The sequence below is a fragment of the Bombina bombina genome, chromosome 2, assembly GCF_027579735.1.
Source record: "Bombina bombina isolate aBomBom1 chromosome 2, aBomBom1.pri, whole genome shotgun sequence".
NCBI lineage: Eukaryota > Metazoa > Chordata > Amphibia > Anura > Bombinatoridae > Bombina > Bombina bombina.
Genome location: NC_069500.1, coordinates 987,058,294 through 987,080,191, shown reverse-complemented (window position 1 = coordinate 987,080,191; position 21,898 = coordinate 987,058,294). Strand labels below are relative to the sequence as shown.

At 39.1% G+C, this 21,898-nt stretch overlaps 1 protein-coding gene across 3 annotated transcripts in view; it reads right to left on the bottom strand.

Moving 5' to 3' along the window:
• AIMP1 (aminoacyl tRNA synthetase complex interacting multifunctional protein 1) overlaps positions 1-21,898 on the bottom strand; it is a 210,197-nt gene that overhangs the window by 109,803 nt on the left and 78,496 nt on the right. For all 3 annotated transcript variants that reach the window (XM_053703515.1, XM_053703517.1, XM_053703516.1), the window contains one exon: positions 20,760-20,909. In XM_053703515.1, coding sequence (XP_053559490.1) covers positions 20,760-20,909 — 150 coding nt within the window. The remainder of the gene's footprint in view (positions 1-20,759; positions 20,910-21,898) is intronic.

The window sequence follows — 21,898 nt, the reverse complement described above, 5'->3', positions numbered from 1 at the left end:
ATTCGCCAATAGAATTAATGAGGTCGAACAAAGGGTCTCAGACCTGGAAGACCTCACCACATCACATAGTGCCGATTTAGAGGCAGCCAATTCATCTATCACTATCCTGCAGGCCAAATTAGAAGATCTCGAAAACCGTGCCCGCAGGAACAATATACGGATAATTGGAATTCCTGAGGATGGGACCCATGAGAACCTGAATACGCTCATTTCAGAAACATTACCGCAACTCCTCAAAATGCCACCTAATCATCCTAAAATCATAGTTGAAAGAGCGCATAGGCTAGGGAAACCATGGACAGATAACAAAGGGAATCACAGGCCAAGACCTGTGATTGCCAAGCTCCTTAACTTTCAAGATAAAGTTACGCTCTTGCAATTTTTTCGTAAAAATCAACCTATACTGCTAGGAGAATCTAAAATCCTCCTCTTTCAGGATTTCTCAATAGAGACATCCTCCAAGAGAAGAGCATTAGCCCCAATCTGTTCCAAATTAATCCAACAAGGCCACCAGGCCACAATCATCTACCCAGCAAAATTGAAAATTACAGAAGGTGCAAACATTCGGGTTTTCAACTCTACCCTGGAGGTAGACCAATATTTAAAAGAATCTAACTTGTTAGTCAGGCATTTATCAGGTCAAAGATAGGACATCAATGCTTCTCAAATCTATGTTTATATTTGATGCTGCAGTTTTTGTTTTTTCTTCCCCTTCCCTCTTCCACCCTGTGGGACACCATTTTTTCTCATCCTTAGATGGCAAACCTTAAAGTAGTATCTTGGAATGTGGGTGGGATCTCCACCCCCATTAAAAGAAAATCTATCCTCACACACTTGAGAAAACTAAATACTAACATAGCATTTATACAAGAAACTCATCTATCTTCAGAAGAGTCTTTAAAACTTAAAGCAACATGGGTCAAAGAAATCTTCTTTTCCCCAGGTGTGGGAAGGAAAAGAGGGGTAGCCATCTTGCTAGGTAAAAAAATAAATCCAGAGGTTAGATACAGTGATGCAGATATGCAGGGCAGGTTTGTATTAATAAAGATAAAAATTGACAAAGACATTTATACATTATGTAACGTCTATGCCCCCAACAAGCTTGACCCAGCTTTTTGGTCTAAATTACAGGCCAAGATACTTGCTGTTCAGGAGGGACATCTGGTTCTTGGTGGAGATTTTAATATGGCTCCCAATTGCCCGCTGGATAGATATAGGCTCACAACAAAATTAACCAAGCAAAAAAGAGATAATCTAGAAACCAAATTACTGAAATCAATTATGCAGAACTTGGAAATCAAGGATATACAGGGAGTGCAGAATTATTAGGCAAATGAGTATTTTGACCACATCATCCTCTTTATGCATGTTGTCTTACTCCAAGCTGTATAGGCTCGAAAGCCTACTACCAATTAAGCATATTAGGTGATGTGCATCTCTGTAATGAGAAGGGGTGTGGTCTAATGACATCAACACCCTATATCAGGTGTGCATAATTATTAGGCAACTTCCTTTCCTTTGGCAAAATGGGTCAAAATAAGGACTTGACAGGCTCAGAAAAGTCAAAAATAGTGAGATATCTTGCAGAGGGATGCAGCACTCTTAAAATTGCAAAGCTTCTGAAGCGTGATCATCGAACAATCAAGCGTTTCATTCAAAATAGTCAACAGGGTCGCAAGAAGCGTGTGGAAAAACCAAGGCGCAAAATAACTGCCCATGAACTGAGAAAAGTCAAGCGTGCAGCTGCCAAGATGCCACTTGCCACCAGTTTGGCCATATTTCAGAGTTGCAACATCACTGGAGTGCCCAAAAGCACAAGGTGTGCAATACTCAGAGACATGGCCAAGGTAAGAAAGGCTGAAAGACGACCACCACTGAACAAGACACAAGCTGAAACGTCAAGACTGGGCCAAGAAATATCTTAAGACTGATTTTTCTAAGGTTTTATGGACTGATGAAATGAGAGTGAGTCTTGATGGGCCAGATGGATGGGCCCGTGGCTGGATTGGTAAAGGGCAGAGAGCTACAGTCCGACTCAGACGCCAGCAATGTGGAGGTGGAGTACTGGTTTGGGCTGGTATCATCAAAGATGAGCTTGTGGGGCCTTTTCGGGTTGAGGATGGAGTCAAGCTCAACTCCCAGTCCTACTGCCAGTTTCTGGAAGACACCTTATTCAAGCAGTGGTACAGGAAGAAGTCTGCATCCTTCAAGAAAAACATGATTTTCATGCAGGACAATGCTCCATCACACGCGTCCAAGTACTCCACAGTGTGGCTGGCAAGAAAGGGTATAAAATAAGAAAATCTAATGACATGGCCTCCTTGTTCACCTGATCTGAACCCCATTGAGAACCTGTGGTCCATCATCAAATGTGAGATTTACAAGGAGGGAAAACAGTACACCTCTCTGAACAGTGTCTGGGAGGCTGTGGTTGCTGCTGCACGCAATGTTGATGGTGAACAGATCAAAACACTGACAGAATCCATGGATGGCAGGCTTTTGAATGTCCTTGCAAAGAAAGGTGGCTATATTGGTGACTGATTTGTTTTTGTTTTGTTTTTGAATGTCAGAAATGTATATTTGTGAATGTTGAGATGTTATATTGGTTTCACTGGTAAAAATAAATAATTGAAATGGGTATATATTTGTTTTTTGTTAAGTTGCCTAATAATTATGCACAGTAATAGTCACCTGCACACACAGATATCCCCCTAAAATAGCTATAACTAAAAACAAATTAAAAACTACTTCCAAAACTATTCAGCTTTGATATTAATGAGTTTTTTTGGGTTCATTGAGAACATGGTTGTTGTTCAATAATAAAATTAATCCTCAAAAATACAACTTGCCTAATAATTCTGCACTCCCTGTATGGAGACTTCAGAACCCTGACGTCAGGGACTTTACTTGCTTATCTAAGGCCCATAAGACACTGTCTAGGATCGATTTACTTCTTATTGATAACAGGGTGTCTGGGTCAGAGGTGAAGTCGGGCATCCTCCTTATCTTTCTCTCAGACCATGGTCCAACCTATGTAGAATTTCAAACGAACCAGCTTAAAAATAGAACATCACGTTTTATTTTTCCCTCATTTCTTGAATCAGACTTGAAGTTCAAGAGCTGGCTCAAACTTAGGTTTGCTGAGTATGTATCTCATAACCAATACCATATAGATTCACCTTTGCTTTTCTGGGAGGCCGCGAAGGCCGTTCTTAGGGGGGAAATAATAGCCTACATTGCTATGAGAACGAGGAAAATAAGATCAAGAGAAAGAGAAGTTACTAACTCAGTAATCAACTCTTATAATTCTTATCTCTTGGAAAATTCTCCAAGAAACTGGGCGAAATATATCAGAGCTAAGGATGTCAGGGACACTTTTGTGGTCTTCCAGGAAGCACAGAGAGATTTAAAACTGCAAGCTAGACTTTATAGGTTCGGGAATAAATCCGGCAAACTCCTTGCCAACTTGGTCAAAAAAGAGAAAAAAATCATCTTTTATTGAACATATACAACAGGAAGGCGTTTTTATAGAAAAACCTGAAGAGATTGCACAAGCATTCACTAGTTACTATCAGGATCTTTATTCCTATAGAAGCTCGGATCTCTTACAGAAAAGGCAATTCTGGGATGAAATTTCCCATCCTAAAATTTCAGCTGACTTGGTTCAAATGCTCAACGCACCAATTTTAGAGAACGAGATCACAAAGGTCATTTCAGACCTCCCCGCTAATAAATCACCAGGTCCAGATTGCATGCCGAACGAATTTTATAAAATCATGAACATGGAGATAGTACCTTATCTCAACAACTTATACAATAGCATTTATTCTAAAGGCGAGTCAGTAGCCACTTCCTTCTCTGCTTCTAACACGATCCTGATCTTGAAGGGTGGAAAGGACCCCACATTAAAGGAGTCTTATAGACCAATAGCCCTCCTAAATGTGGATTATAAGGTTCTTTGTTCTATTCTTGCCAGACGCCTACAGCTATCACTGGGCAACATCATCCACCCAGATCAGGCAGAGTTCCTATTTAAAAGAAATTCCTCTGCAAAAATCAGAGAAGCCTTGGTCATAACAGAATATTTTAAGGTGATGTCGGGGGGCCGGGGAGAGGGGGACGCAACGGATCTGGCCATCGTCTCAATAGACGCAGAAAAAGCCTTCGATTCAATCCACTTTGACCATCTTTTTACATCTTTAAACAAGTTTGTCTTTAAAGGAGAATTTCTGAGATTTGTTACTAATTTGTATAAAGAATCGTACACAAGGCTGCTTGTGAACAATATTATCTCACCACAGATAACCCTCGGAAGAGGGACTAGGCAGGGCTGCCCCCTCTCCCCCCTGCTCTTCAATGTTTCAATAGAACCCTTGGCAATTATGATCAGACATTCTCTTCCAGGAATTAAAATTGGAAATCAAACTATAAAAATAGCTCTTTATGCGGACGATGTCTTACTATATCTATCTGACACTCAAATCAGCATACCAAAATTCTTGGACATTGCCACCAGGTTTGGTTCTTTTTCAGGCTATAAAATCAACCATGCAAAATCTGAATTATTATGGCTCAGAAAAAACAATAATTCTCCTGCCAACATCCCTTTTAGCTTGGCAATAAATTCTTTTAAATACCTAGGAATTTTCATCTCCTCTAACCCTGTAGAGTTGTATGATCTCAATATCACACCAATTTTAAAAATCATAAGGGAGAAATTGAAAAATTGGCAGAGCCTGCCAATATCTATCTCTGGCCGGATAGCCTTATTTAAAATGGTACTGTTGCCAAAACTTCTTTATGTACTCCAGAACACCCCATTAATTATATTGGAAAAAGATATCCGTTCACTTAATAGTGCAGTGAGTAAATTTATATGGCAAGAGAAGAGACCAAGGATTTCGCTAAAGAAATTATCTCTCTCAAAAGAGTACGGAGGCCTCGCCTTGCCCAACATTCGTCTTTACAACTATGCATTTCTGGTTAGAATAGTTGCTGATTGGATCTTTCGGAGTAACTATGTAACAAACAATCTAATAGAGGAATCTATTTCTTATCCATATATTCCCTCAGCATTAATCCATTGCCCACCCAAAGAATTACCAAGGGAAATCAAATTATGTAAAACTCTTATGGGCCCACTGAGGGCATGGTGGAAAGTGGGTGAAATCCTATCTTTAAATTGTAAAGTTTCGCAATTTTTACCATTTCTGGGAAACCCGAAATTTCTGGCAGGGCTAAGTTCCCCACTTTTCAAGACCTGGCACACCCAGGGCTTGGACAGGGCGATACATTTGGTTGATCAAGAGAGAAAATGTGTTAAAACTTTTGAAGATCTAAAAAATGAATTTAAAATTGACAACAGGGATTTTTTTGCATATTTACAAAGTAGACACTTTGTTACAGAGCTTATGAAAGGAACAGATTGGACCTGGTCCCTGGGCAAACTGGAAAGCTGGCTAAAACTCTATGATAATGGTAAGAGATCAATCTCCTTATGCTACCAATTGATCAATTCTGGCAAAGCGAATTTGGAGCTAGATGGAATCACACTATTATGGAACCAGATGATCCCTCATTCCAACTTTGACACTGAATTCATCCAATTATCAATCCAGAAAGTAGCACAAGCTACTCTGTCAGCTACCTGGCGAGAATCACACATCAGATTACTACATAACTCTTATTTTACCCCCAAAAAAGGTAGTAAAATCCGTAACCATGGCTTCAGTCACTGCCCAAAATGCTCATTGCCGGCAGCAGATTTAATGCACATGGTGTGGGACTGCCATAAAATAAGACACCTCTGGTGGAAGTTAGAGTACTGGTTTACTAAAACACTCAAAATCCCGCTATCAGCAATAACACAGCTTCAAGTAATATTCGGGCTACAGAATCAAAATCCACATCAAATAAACGATAAGTTAATTCTCCTCTCTATATTGGCATCTAGATACCTAATCTTTAAAAATTGGAAGCTTAAGACACCACCATCTATCCCAGGGATTAAATACTGTTTAAATAAACAGTGTCTCTTAGAACAAAGAGACACTAATCTAGATAACGAAGAGGACATTAGACAATTTTTCAGCAAATGGTCAATATTTATTAAATCCCTGCCAGATACGGAAATAAATGATATAATCTTCCCGTTCAGGAACTCTGAATTGATACTTTTAGGAGTTTGGTAATAATTCTAGTAGAAAGCATTAATCTATTAGGCTGTTTCAGCTTCCACTTTGTGAGGCTCTCCAGAATACAGCCCATCGGGTGGAGGAGGGGAGTGGAAACAGACCCTTCCCCCCCTCCCCCTTTTTTTTTTTTTCTCTCTTATGGCTGACCAACTTGTACATTTATTGCCCTGCAAGGCGCAAAATATGTAAATTGAAATTCAATGTATCCCCTGCTGGTATAAATAAATAATGAAAGGGGGAGGAAGTGAGAAGGAGGGAGGGAGAGAAGAGAGGAAGGAGCGGTGTAAGCTCTGGGAGTTCCGTCTCCGTCCAACTTGCTGTATTTTCCATGTCAGATAAATGTTTTTCCTTTCTTTTTTCTTCTTTATTCATTAAGGCACAAGGTATAGGCGAAGGTTGGTAGTTGTAAATCTGCTGATTTTTATTATTGACATGGAATCTGTGCTTTCACAAATCTTTCTGTTCTTTTATGTTCTGTTTTTTTGTTTCTTGTGTTTATTGTGTTTATTGTGTTGAAGAAAATCAAATAAAAAGATAAATAAAAAAAATAAAAATTTCATGCTCTCTTTGAATCACGATAGAAAAACTTTGGGTTCAGTGTCCCTTTAACTGTTGCTCATTCATATACATGATAGAAATTTTTTAAATACCATATCCCTTTAAGCAATACATGATGATCTTTTGTATAGAGTAGCGTACTTAATACAGGAAATCATAATTACGATTTTATTTTGCAAGTAAATGCAGTTCAGTATTTTTATTATTTTCACTCTATTTTATTTTTAATGGTATTTAATGATGCAGCATACAATGGAAAGAAAGTCATGCTGAGGCTTAAAGCGGATAATGTGGCAACTCTTTCTCCTTTTTTGGAAAAGTCAACAAATAGCCTACTTTCAGTAAACCTTGTTGGCTTTTAAGGAGACTTCAGCTTTATAATTGGCTTACTGGATTACAATCAATGACTACAACTTCATAAATATGACATATGTATTCCAGATGGTATTTTGTTTTTCTTTCCAAAGGAAATCAGTTCTTCCAAGTGTGAATTAGCCTGATGAAATATAAATGCATATCACTCTTGACTGTAAAAAAGTGATTAAAATATTTTGTTTATGGACTGAATAAATAATGAGCACAGAAAAACTGTGTAACTCTTTAGGTGCTAGTCGCACAAGATGTAAATATACTTCTGCCGCTAACTAAAATAAACAACAATCTGCTTTCATTAAGACTTTATCCATTAACCTACAATAATTTAACAGGCGCACCACCCGGCTGATTTTAAATTTAAGCCAATATTAAGCTAAAATTAGCTAAAATTAAATGTTTTCAACATTTGTTGCAGAAATTATCATTAAATCAATTTATGTTGCATTTTGCAAATAATTTGTACTTTTGATAGCTTAAAGTGATGATAAACTCTTCCCTTTTTTTAAACAGATACGGCACTTTAGCGATATTTTAGAAGGAGTTGTAATGAAGATGAGCTATAATTTACTTTTTAACCCCTTAGTGACCAGAGCACTTTTCCATTTTCTGTCCGTTTGGGACCAAGGCTATTTTTAAATTTCTGCGGTGTTTGTGTTTAGCTGAAATTTTCCTCTTCCTCATTTACTGTACCCACACATATTATATACCGTTTTTCTCGCCATTAAATGGACTTTCTAAAAATACCATTATTTTCATCATATCTTATCATTTACTATAAAAAAAATTATAAAATATGAGGAAAAATGGAAAAAAACACACTTTTTCTAACTTTGAACCCCAAAATCTGTTACATATCTACAACCACCAAAAAACACCCATGCTAAATAGTTTCTAAATTTTGTCCTGAGTTTAGAAATACCAAATGTTAACATGTTCTTTGCTTTTTTTGTAACTTATAGGGCCATAAATACAAGTAGCACTTTGCTATTTTCAAACCATTTCTTTTCAAAATTAGCGCTAGTTACATTGGGACACTGATATCTTTCAGGAATCCCTGAATATCCATTGACATGTATATATTTTTTTTTAGAAGGCAACCCAAAGTATTGATCTAGGCCCATTTTGGTATATTTCATGCCACCATTTCACCGCCAAATGCGATCAAATACAAAAAATCGTTCACTTTTTCACAATTTTTTTCACAAACTTTCAGTTTCTCACTGAAATTATTTACAAACTGCTTGTGCAATTATGGCATAAATGGTTGTAAATTCTTCTCTGGGATCCCCTTTGTTCAGAAATATTAGACATATATGGCTTTGGCATTGCTTTTTGGTAATTAGAAGGCTGCTAAATGCCACTGCGCACCACACGTGTATTATGCCCAGCAGTGAAGGGGTTAATTAGGGAGCATGTAGGGAGCTTCTAGGGTTAATTTTAGCTTTAGTGTAGTGTTGTAGACAACCCCAAGTATTGATCTAGGCCCATTTTGGTATATTTCATGCCACCATTTCACCGCCAAATGCGATCAAATTAAAAAAAACGTTAAATTTTTCACAATTTTAGGTTTCTCACTGAAATCATTTACAAACAGCTTGTGCAATTATGGCACAAATGGTTGTAAATGCTTCTCTGGGATCCCCTTTGTTCAGAAATAGCAGACATATATGACTTTGGCGTTGCTTTTTGGTAATTAGAATGCTGCTAAATGGCGCTGCGCATCACACGTGTATTATGGCTAGCAGTGAAGGGGTTATTTAGGTAGCTTGTAGGGAGCTTGCAGGGTTAATTTTAGCTTTAGTGTAAAGATCAGCCTCCCACCTGAATCATCAGACCCCCTGATCCCTCCCAAACATCTCTCTTCCCTCCCCTACCCCACAAATGTCCCCGCCATCTTAAGTACTGGCAGAAACTCTGCCAGTACTAAAATAAAAACATAATTTATGTAAGAACTTACCTGATAAATTCATTTCTTTCATATTAACAAGAGTCCATGAGCTAGTGACGTATGGGATATACATTCCTACCAGGAGGGGCAAAGTTTCCCAAACCTTAAAATGCCTATAAATACACCCCTCACCACACCCACAAATCAGTTTAACGAATAGCCAAGAAGTGGGGTGATAAGAAAAAAAGTGCGAAGCATATAAAATAAGGAATTGGAATAATTGTGCTTTATACAAAAAAATCATAACCACCACAAAAAAGGGTGGGCCTCATGGACTCTTGTTAATATGAAAGAAATGAATTTATCAGGTAAGTTCTTACATAAATTATGTTTTCTTTCATGTAATTAACAAGAGTCCATGAGCTAGTGACGTATGGGATAATGACTACCCAAGATGTGGATCTTTCCACACAAGAGTCACTAGAGAGGGAGGGATAAAATAAAGACAGCCAATTCCTGCTGAAAATAATCCACACCCAAATAAAAGTTTAACAAAAAACATAAGCAGAAGATTCAAACTGAAACCGCTGCCTGAAGAACTTTTCTACCAAAAACTGCTTCAGAAGAAGAAAATACATCAAAATGGTAGAATTTAGTAAAAGTATGCAAAGAGGACCAAGTTGCTGCTTTGCAGATCTGGTCAACCGAAGCTTCATTCCTAAACGCCCAGGAAGTAGAAACTGACCTAGTAGAATGAGCTGTAATTCTTTGAGGCGGAATTTTACCCGACTCAACATAGGCAAGATGAATTAAAGATTTCAACCAAGATGCCAAAGAAATGGCAGAAGCTTTCTGGCCTTTCCTAGAACCGGAAAAGATAACAAATAGACTAGAAGTCTTACGGAAAGATTTCGTAGCTTCAACATAATATTTCAAAGCTCTAACAACATCCAAAGAATGCAATGATTTCTCCTTAGAATTCTTAGGATTAGGACATAATGAAGGAACCACAATTTCTCTACTAATGTTGTTGGAATTCACAACTTTAGGTAAAAATTCAAAAGAAGTTCGCAACACCGCCTTATCCTGATGAAAAATCAGAAAAGGAGACTCACACGAAAGAGCAGATAATTCAGAAACTCTTCTAGCAGAAGAGATGGCCAAAAGGAACAAAACTTTCCAAGAAAGTAATTTAATGTCCAATGAATGCATAGGTTCAAACGGAGGAGCTTGAAGAGCTCCCAAAACCAAATTCAAACTCCATGGAGGAGAAATTGACTTAATGACAGGTTTTATACGAACCAAAGCTTGTACAAAACAATGAATATCAGGAAGAATAGCAATCTTTCTGTGAAAAAGAACAGAAAGAGCAGAGATTTGTCCTTTCAAAGAACTTGCGGACAAACCCTTATCCAAACCATCCTGAAGAAATTGTAAAATTCTCGGTATTCTAAAAGAATGCCAAGAAAAATGATGAGAAAGACACCATGAAATATAAGTCTTCCAGACTCTATAATATATCTCTCTAGATACAGATTTACGAGCCTGTAACATAGTATTAATCACGGAGTCAGAGAAACCTCTATGACCAAGAATCAAGCGTTCAATCTCCATACCTTTAAATTTAAGGATTTCAGATCCGGATGGAAAAAAGGACCTTGTGACAGAAGGTCTGGTCTTAACGGAAGAGTCCATGGCTGGCAAGATGCCATCCGGACAAGATCCGCATACCAAAACCTGTGAGGCCATGCCGGAGCTATTAGCAGAACAAACGAGCATTCCCTCAGAATCTTGGAGATTACTCTTGGAAGAAGAACTAGAGGCGGAAAGATATAGGCAGGATGATACTTCCAAGGAAGTGATAATGCATCCACTGCCTCCGCCTGAGGATCCCGGGATCTGGACAGATACCTGGGAAGTTTCTTGTTTAGATGAGAGGCCATCAGATCTATCTCTGGGAGCCCCCACATTTGAACAATCTGAAGAAATACCTCTGGGTGAAGAGACCATTCGCCCGGATGCAACGTTTGGCGACTGAGATAATCCGCTTCCCAATTGTCTACACCTGGGATATGAACCGCAGAGATTAGACAGGAGCTGGATTCCGCCCAAACCAAAATTCGAGATACTTCTTTCATAGCCAGAGGACTGTGAGTCCCTCCTTGATGATTGATGTATGCCACAGTTGTGACATTGTCTGTCTGAAAACAAATGAACGATTCTCTCTTCAGAAGAGGCCAAAACTGAAGAGCTCTGAAAACTGCACGGAGTTCCAAGATATTGATCGGTAATCTCACCTCCTGAGATTCCCAAACTCCTTGTGCCGTCAGAGATCCCCACACAGCTCCCCAACCTGTGAGACTTGCATCTGTTGAAATTATAGTCCAGGTCGGAAGAACAAAAGAAGCCCCCTGAATTAAACGATGGTGATCTGTCCACCACGTTAGAGAGTGCCGAACAATCGGTTTTAAAGATATTAATTGATATATCTTCGTGTAATCCCTGCACCATTGGTTCAGCATACAGAGCTGAAGAGGTCGCATGTGAAAACGAGCAAAGGGGATCGCGTCCGATGCAGCAGTCATAAGACCTAGAATTTCCATGCATAAGGCTACCGAAGGGAATGATTGAGACTGAAGGTTTCGACAGGCTGTAATCAATTTTAGACGTCTCTTGTCTGTTAAAGACAAAGTCATGGACACTGAATCTATCTGGAAACCCAGAAAGGTTACCCTTGTTTGAGGAATCAAAGAACTTTTTGGTAAATTGATCCTCCAACCATGATCTTGAAGAAACAACACAAGTCGATTCGTATGAGACTCTGCTAAATGTAAAGACGGAGCAAGTACCAAGATATCGTCCAAATAAGGAAATACCACAATACCCTGTTCTCTGATTACAGACAGAAGGGCACCGAGAATCTTTGTGAAAATTCTTGGAGCTGTAGCAAGGCCAAACGGTAGAGCCACAAATTGGTAATGCTTGTCTAGAAAAGAGAATCTCAGGAACTGATAATGATCTGGATGAATCGGAATATGCAGATATGCATCCTGTAAATCTATTGTGGACATATAATTCCCTTGCTGAACAAAAGGCAATATAGTCCTTACAGTTACCATCTTGAACGTTGGTATCCTTACATAACGATTCAATAATTTTAGATCCAGAACTGGTCTGAAGGAATTCTCCTTCTTTGGTACAATGAAGAGATTTGAATAAAACCCCATCCCCTGTTCCGGAACTGGAACTGGCATAATTACTCCAGCCAACTCTAGATCTGAAACACAATTCAGAAATGCTTGAGCTTTCACTGGATTTACTGGGACATGGGAAAGAAAAAATCTCTTTGCAGGAGGTCTCATCTTGAAACCAATTCTGTACCCTTCTGAAACAATGTTCTGAATCCAAAGATTGTGAACAGAACTGATCCAAATTTCTTTGAAAAAACGTAACCTGCCCCCTACCAGCTGAACTGGAATGAGGGCCGTACCTTCATGTGAACTTAGAAGCAGGCTTTGCCTTTCTAGCAGGCTTGGATTTATTCCAGACTGGAGATGGTTTCCAAACTGAAACTGCTCCTGAGGACGAAGGATCAGGCTTTTGTTCTTTGTTGAAACGAAAGGAACGAAAACGATTGTTAGCCCTGTTTTTACCTTTAGACTTTTTATCCTGTGGTAAAAAAGTTCCTTTCCCACCAGTAACAGTTGAAATAATAGAATCCAACTGAGAACCAAATAATTTGTTTCCCTGGAAAGAAATGGAAAGTAGAGTTGATTTAGAAGCCATATCAGCATTCCAAGTCTTAAGCCATAAAGCTCTTCTGGCTAAGATAGCCAGAGACATAAATCTAACATCAACTCTAATAATATCAAAAATGGCATCACAGATGAAATTATTAGCATGCTGGAGAAGAATAATAATATCATGAGAATCACGATTTGTTACTTGTTGCGCTAGAGTTTCCAACCAAAAAGTTGAAGCTGCAGCAACATCAGCCAATGATATAGCAGGTCTAAGAAGATTACCTGAACATAGATAAGCTTTTCTTAGAAAAGATTCAATTTTTCTATCTAAAGGATCCTTAAACGAGGTACCATCTGATGTAGGAATGGTAGTACGTTTAGCAAGGGTAGAAATAGCCCCATCAACTTTAGGGATTTTGTCCCAAAATTCTAATCTGTCAGGCGGAACAGGATATAATTGCTTAAAACGTTTAGAAGGAGTAAATGAATTACCCAATCTATCCCATTCCTTAGCAATTACTGCAGAAATAGCATTAGGAACAGGAAAGACTTCTGGAATAACCGCAGGAGCTTTAAAAACCTTATCCAAACGTATAGAATTAGTATCAAGAGGACTAGAATCCTCTATTTCTAAAGCAATTAGTACTTCTTTAAGTAAAGAGCGAATAAATTCCATCTTAAATAAATATGAAGATTTATCAGCATCAATCTCTGAGACAGAATCCTCTGAACCAGAAGAGTCCAAAGAATCAGAATGATGGTGTTCATTTAAAAATTCATCTGTAGAGAGAGAAGATTTAAAAGACTTTTTACGTTTACTAGAAGGAGAAATAACAGACAAAGCCTTCTTTATGGATTCAGAAACAAAATCTCTTATGTTATCAGGAACATTCTGCACCTTAGATGTTGAGGGAACTGCAACAGGCAATGGTACATCACTAAAGGAAATATTATCTGCATTAACAAGTTTGTCATGACATTTAATACAAACAACAGCTGGAGGAATAGCTACCAAAAGTTTACAGCAGATACACTTAGCTTTGGTAGATCCAGCAGGCAGAGGTTTTCCTGTAGTATCTTCTGGCTCAGATGCAACGTGAGACATCTTGCAATATGTAAGAGAAAAAACAACATATAAAGCAAAATAGATCAAATTCCTTATAAGACAGTTTCAGGAATGGGAAAAAATGCCAAACATCAAGCTTCTAGCAACCAGAAGCAAATGAAAAATGATTCTGAAATAATGTGGAGACAAAAGCGACGCCCATATTTTTTGGCGCCAAATAAGACGCCCACATTATTTGGCGCCTAAATGCTTTTGGCGCCAAAAATGACGCCACATCCGGAACGCCGACATTTTTGGCGCAAAATAACGTCAAAAAAAATGACGCAACTTCCGGCGACACGTATGACGCCGGAAACGGAAATGAATTTTTGCGCCAAAAAAATCCGCGCCAAGAATGACGCAATAAAATGAAGCATTTTCAGCCCCCGCGAGCCTAACAGCCCACAGGGAAAAAGTCAAATTTTTGAGGTAAGAAAAATATGATAATTAAAGCATAATCCCAAATATGAAACTGACTGTCTGGAAATAAGGAAAGTTGAACATTCTGAGTCAAGGCAAATAAATGTTTGAATACATATATTTAGAACTTTATAAATAAAGTGCCCAACCATAGCTTAGAGTGTCACAGAAAATAAGACTTACTTACCCCAGGACACTCATCTACATGTTTGTAGAAAGCCAAACCAGTACTGAAACGAGAATCAGTAGAGGAAATGGTAAATATAAGAGTATATCGTCGATCTGAAAAGGGAGGTAAGAGATGAATCTCTACGACCGATAACAGAGAACCTTATGAAATAGACCCCGTAGAAGGAGATCACTGCATTCAATAGGCAATACTCTCCTCACATCCCTCTGACATTCACTGCACGCTGAGAGGAAAACCGGGCTCCAACTTGCTGCGGAGCGCATATCAACGTAGAATCTAGCACAAACTTACTTCACCACCTCCCTTGGAGGCAAAGTTTGTAAAACTGATTTGTGGGTGTGGTGAGGGGTGTATTTATAGGCATTTTAAGGTTTGGGAAACTTTGCCCCTCCTGGTAGGAATGTATATCCCATACGTCACTAGCTCATGGACTCTTGTTAATTACATGAAAGAAAGGAAAATTTTGGCTTTTTTGTGCATTTTTTTTTGCATATTTACATATGCTTCTGTGTAGGATCCCCCTTAGCCCCCAACCTCACTGATCCCCCACCAAACAGCTCTCTAACCCTCCCCCTCTGACTTAATGTGCGCCATCTTGGGTACTGGCAGCTGTCTGCCAGTACCCATTTTAGTGAATAATATGCATTTTTTTAATTAAAAAATGTCCCTTTTCTGTAGTGTAGCTTCCCCCCCCCCCCAATACCAACCCCCCACCCCTCCAGATCCCTTAGATGCTTTGGTAAAAAAAAGTATTTAATTTTATTTGACAATATACTTATAAAAAATTTTCTGTAGTGTAGCGGTTCCCACCCGCTCCCGCCCCGTGCACGCGCCCGCCCGCCACCCCCCGTGCACGCGCGCGCGCCCGTGCGCGCCCCCGAAGGATCCGCCCCCGATCCCGCCCCCCTCCACCTTCCAGATCTCACCGATGGCCGCCCACCCGCCTCCCAAGTCGGCTCCCACCCACCAACGCTACCGGCCATCGATGTCCGGTGCAGAGAGGGCCACAGAGTGGCTCTCTCTGCATCGGATGGCCAAGGGGGGTTATTGCAGGATGCCTCCATATCGAGGCATCACTGCAATAACCAGAAAGCAGCTGGAAGCGAGCAGGATCGCTTCCAGCTGCTTTCCAGACCAAGGACGTACGCCACACGTCCTCGGTCATTAAGTGTATTTTTTTAGAGGACGTGTGGCGTACGTCCTTGGTCATTAAGGGGTTAATGAAGATGTGAAATTCAAATACCCCAAGATCTGGCTGCCAACTTTAAAACTATTATTATTATTTTTTTTGTGATCTAACAGTTTGAACTGTTTTCCAATCGGAGCTCTAGCTACAACAAAGGTGCCGTACTGATAGAGCACTGATTAGCTCGCAAAAAAGATTTGTTTTGAAGTTGGCTGTGGAGCATTTGACTTTCACATCTATATTAAAAAGTAAGTTATAGCGCATCTTCATTACAACTGATGAATTAAAGTCCATATAAAATATTGCTAACATTCTGGATCTGTTTATACAAAGGAAAATGTTTACTATCACTTTACGTAAGAGTAATAGAGAACAATTTTTTTTATAAATATTGCAAATTATTACACTGCCCCCACTCGGCTATTTCATAATGCCACCCGTCTGACATCATTTTCTGTGGAGAACACTGGGTGGGTTTCATACAGTGGATATAAAAGTCTACACACCCCTGTTAAAATGTCAGGTTTCTGTGATGTAATAAAATGAGACAAAGATAAATCATTTCAGAACTTTTTCCACCTTTAATGTGACCTATAAACTGTACAACTCAATGGCAAAACAAACTAAAATCTTTTAGGTGGAGCGAAGTAGAAATAAAAAACTAAAATAATATGGTTGCATAAGTTGAAGCACCCTTTGATTTTATTACAGCACTCAGTCTTTTTGGGTATGAGTTTTTCAGCATGGCACATCTTGACTTGGCAAGATTTGCTTACTCTTCTTTGCAAAAACACTCCAAATCTGTCAGATTGTGAGGGCATCTCTTGTGCCCGCATCTCTTGTGCCCACTTAAGATCACCCCACAAATTTTCGATTGGATTCAGGTCTGGGCTCTGACTGGGCCATTCCAAAACTTTAATCTCCTTCTGGTGAAGCCATTCCTTTGTTGATTTGGATGTATGGTTTGGGGCGTTGTCATGCTGAAAGATGAAGTTTCTTTTCATGTTCAGCTTTCTATCAGAAGCCTGAAGGTTTTGTGCCAATATTGTCTGGTATTTAGAACTGTTCATAATTCCCTCTACCTTGACTAAGGCCCCAGTTCCAGCTGAAGAAAAACAGACCCAAAGCAGGATGCTGCCACCAAAATGCTTCACTGTGGGTATGGTGTTCTTTTGGTTATATGCAGTGTTGCTTTTGCGCCGAAATATATCTTTTGGAATTATGGCCAAAAAGTTTAATCTTGGTTTCATCAAACCAGAACACCTTTTGCAACATGCTTTTGGGAGACTTCAGATGGGTTTTTGCAAAATTTAGCTGGGCTTGGATGTTTTTTTTTGTAAGAAAAGGCTTCCGTCTTGCCACTCTACCCCATAACCCAGACATATGAAGAATACAGGCGATTGTTGTCACATGCACCACACAGCCAGTACTTGCCAGATATTCCTGCAGCTCCTTTAAAGGGACATAATACTCATATGCTAAATCACTTGAAACTGATGCAGTATAACTGTAAAAAGCTGACAGGAAAATATCACCTGAGCATCTCTACGTAAAAAAGGAAGATATTTTACCTCACAATCTCCTCAGCAGAGTAAGTTCTGTGTAAAAAGTTATACTTCAACTGCTCCCAGCTGCAGGTAAAAAAATTAAAAAAAAATGAAGAAATGAACAGCAGCCAATCGGCATCAGCAGTGCTGAGGTCATGAACTTTTACTGTGATCTCATGAGATTTGACTTGACTCTCATGAGATTTCATTGTAAACTTCCTTTACCTGATTGGTGAAATAAGATGAGAGTGCACGATGCTCATCCCTTCAGATGTCCCAGGACAGACACTAAAATGCTGCTTAGAAATCCTTTACAATGGGAGGTGGCTACTGAGGAACTTTTGAGGTAAAATATGTTTCTTTTTTACATAGAGATGTTCAGGAGATATTTTCTAGTCAGCTTTTTACAGCTATGCTGCATCACTTTCAAGTGTTTAAACATTTGGGTATTATGGCCCTTTAATGGTGCTGTAGGCCTCTTGGCAGCCTCCTAGACCAGTTTTCTTCAATTTTGGAGGGACATCCAGTTCTTGGTAATGTCACTGTTGCGCCATATTTTTTCCATTTGATGATGACTATCTTCACTGTGTTCCATAGTATATCTAATGCCTTGGAAATTCTTTTGTACTATTCTCCTGACTGATACCTTTTTAACAATGAGATCCCTCTGATGCTTTGGAAGCTGTCTGCGAACCATGGCTTTTGCTGTAGGTTGCGACTAAGAGAATGTCAGGAAAGACCTACTAGAACAGCTGAACTTTATTTGGGGTTAATCAGAGGCATAAACTCCTATTTAACATGATTTTGAATGTGATTGCTCAATTCTAAACACAGCTACATCCCGTTATAAGTGTGCACACTTATGCAACCATATTATTTCGGTTTTTTATTTTTACTTCCCTCCACCTAGAAGTTTGTTTGTTTTTCAATCAAGTTGTACAGTTTATAGGTCACATTAAAGGTGGAAAAAGTTCTGAAATTATTTATCTTTGTCTCATTTTTTATATCACAGAAACCTGACATTTTAACAGGGGTGTGTAAACTTTTTATATCCACTGTATATAATAGATATTGATGCAACATAAGGCACAAATGCATTTACGTACACTTACTAAATTGTACCACAAACGCAGATTCTCAATAAAACATCTTAAACATACAGGGGCAACTGATAAAAGTATATGCACACATTAGGGCTGCACGATTAATCACGGATGCAATTTTAAACTGTGATTAATCACCACAGTTTTAAAACCGCGAGAGTATGCAATTTTTAGCCCCAACCCATTTGACGTCACCTATGACGTACAGGAGGGCAGCCGACTTGCTGTGCCCGCCTTGCGATATTGATCCGACTTACCGGGGAGCACTGTGGCTGATGCAGGTTACAGGGAGGGGGGTGCGCTGTGGCTGATGCGGGTTACAGGGAGGGGGGCCGACTTACCGGGGTGCGCTGTGGCTGATGCGGGTAACAGGGAGGGGGGTCGACTTACCAGGGAGCGCTGTGGCTGATGCAGGTTACAGGGAGGGGGGCGACTTACCAGTGAGCGCTGTGGCTGATGCGGGTTACAGTGGGGGGCCGACTTGCCGGGGAGCGCTGTGGCTGATACGGGTTACAGGGAGGGGGGTGCACTGTGGCTGATGCTGGTTACATGGAGGGGGGCCAACTTACCGGGGTGCGCTGTGGCTGATGCGGGTTACAGGGAGAAGCCGACTTACCGGGGAGCGCTGTGTCTGATGCGGGTTACAGGGAGGGGGTGCACTGTGGCTGATGCGGGTTACAGGGAGGGGGGATGCGCTGGGACTTATGTGGGTTGGGGGCTGATGGTGGTTACAGGCGGTGCTTATGGATGTTAAAGGGGGTGCTTATTGGGGGGTTACATTGGGAGCGGATGGGGCTTATGTAGGTTACAGAGGGGGGCTTATGGGGGTTACAGGGGGTGCGGGTTACAGTGGGATCTGATGGGGCTTATGTAGGTTACAGAGGGGGCTTATAGGGGTTACAGGGGGTGCTGACGTGAAAATCGTGATTAAATTGCAATCGCGATTCCCCCCCCCCCATATCGCCCAGCCCTAGCACCCATCTGCTCTATTGCAAACAAATCAAGTGCTAAAGTTTGTCTTTTATTGTCTGCAATAGAGTGACCAGTACATCTTGTCACAGGTTTGAATAAAACCTAAAATAATAATAAAAAATACTTTCTACAACATTTACATAAAAAAATTGCAATATCTATGTACTGTACATCATATACTTATTTGTAGTGCTTATGAACTATGCTCTTTACTTTAAAATAATAAAATTGCATTTGTTGCATGCACTCAGACATAATCATTTTGTAATGTATTTGCTATAACAGCACATTGGTCACACATGTCAATGCATTTTAATAATTAAGACAAAATTACCCAGCAGCCCACCCACTTATTTCTTCTAATCACTTCCCACATCTTACAAAAGAGGTGTTCATGCTTCTGTACGGGCCAATACATGAAATACATTAAAATGTTTGTAAATATTGATGCTGAAACCCTGCATAGTCTTGACCTTTGGATCAACATTCCGCTTGCTCTTTGTTTTACATTGTTTTGCTTACTGTATACTGCTACAACTTTAACCTCTTTGTGCTTGAATACAACTGTATGACCTTCCCTAATGGACTGTGCTTATTGTATTCTGATACAAGCTTAAACCCTTGCTATTTGAATACTACTGTATCAAATTGTATTTACTGAAAAACTTACTTAAAGGGACATTATACACTAGATTTGTCTTTGCATACATGTTTTGTAGATGATCCATTTATATAGCCAATACAGTTTGTTTTTTTAAATGTATAGTATTGCTTATTTTTAAATAACATTGCTCTGATTTTCAGACTCCTAACTAAGCTCCAAAGTTTTAGAAGAATATTGATGTATACCGACTCCAGCTTTCTCCTGTTTGTGTAAAGTCTTTTCATATGCAGAGGAAGGGGGAGGGTCTGCTGTTTTTGCTATAGAACCACTTTCAGTGGGTGTTCCAGCTAACCTTTTCAACAGAGCTAAAACTTTTATATTGCATTTTTTAGATCAGCACCTGGGCATATTATTCTTTATAGAAATGTCTATTACATGCAGTTATATGAAAATTGGTGTATACTGTCCCTTTAACCTTTTTTCTGCCTGTTTAATGGAAATGTATTCAGATTTACCTTGCTGTCTGAATACCTGTGTATTATCTATCTTGTTTAATAGCTTGTGCTTTTAGAAAACTACAAAAGTTACTTCTTGAATGTAGTCTATAACCCAGGTTAGATTTTAGACTACAAGTTTAATTTTGTCTGTTGCATGAACTATTTATTGTTATTCTTCATCTTTTGTTTGGGTTTAATTTCTTTCCCTACTGTAACCAGCTGGTTTAATACAAAGATAATACTAGTATACTCCTGAAATGTGACAGCAACAGCTTACAATCTTGTAAAAAAATGTAAAGAAATATAATCAAACAATTGTGAAACAACTTCAAAGTAAATAAAATCAATTTCTTCTCAACATTCCCATAAAGTAATACCTTTCTTTTCAGGCTTTTCCTTCTTTTTCTTCTCCTCTCCACCTGTTTTAGGAGCTTGTGGTGAGGATTTCACCGGTGCTGGTTGTGGTACCGGTTCAGAGGTAGACGTGGACTCAATGGAGGAGCTAGAAGGAACAGCCACTTGTTTCACTAAGGTAGAAAACAAAACAGTAATTCAAAAATGGTCAATGTGAAATATTGAAAGTCATTAATTCCAGAGAGAATGAGCATAGGGAGTACAATTTGTATTATCCGATACATCTTACTGTCACATTCTAAGAGTCATTTGCACGCAGTATGAGAAAGGTAAATGAAAGCTAAATGGACAGTAAAGTCATAATTAGACATAGCATACCATCTTCCTCTTGTTATCCATTGCTGAAATGTATAGCTAGGTAAGCTAAGGAGCAGCAAAGAACCTAGGTTCTAGCTGCTGATTGGTGTCTGTATATATATATATATATATATATATATATATATATATATATATATATATACCGATTGTCATTGGCTCACCCATGTGTTCAATTAGAAACCAGTAGTGCATTGCTGCTCCTTCAACAAATGATACCAATGAAGCAAATTTGATAATAGAAGTAAACTGGAAAGTTGTTTAAAATTGCATGTTCTAGCTAAATCCTGAAATATTTTGTTTGTGTTTCATGTCCCTTTAAACACTGAGTGCAGACCTCCTGCAGCATATCAGCCTAAACACATTCAAGTGGATAATCCAACCCCAACAATTCTCCCTCGTTATTTAGCTATGATCCATTTACTTACTGGGCATGGAGAAATCAGATATTTATCACTGACAGCTTGAAATGTTACATCTGGATTAGTAGTTACTCTTAAAGGATAATTTGTGGAGTATTAAAAAAAAAAAAAAAAACAGCCTAATTTACTTCAGGACATTTAGATTTTGTGTATAACAAAATGGAGATAAAAGTAACCGCATCTTGGTGTTCTTAGTAGTATATTACAACAATGTGTTTGCATTTGTGGTTTCCTAGTGTACCCCATAGATATTTTCTTCAAAATCCTTATGCAAATACTGCTATAAAATACGATAAAAGCGATGTAATACTAGACTATTTGTTTTTGTTTAACGGATATGTAGTCTGGCAAAAAAAATGAATTCT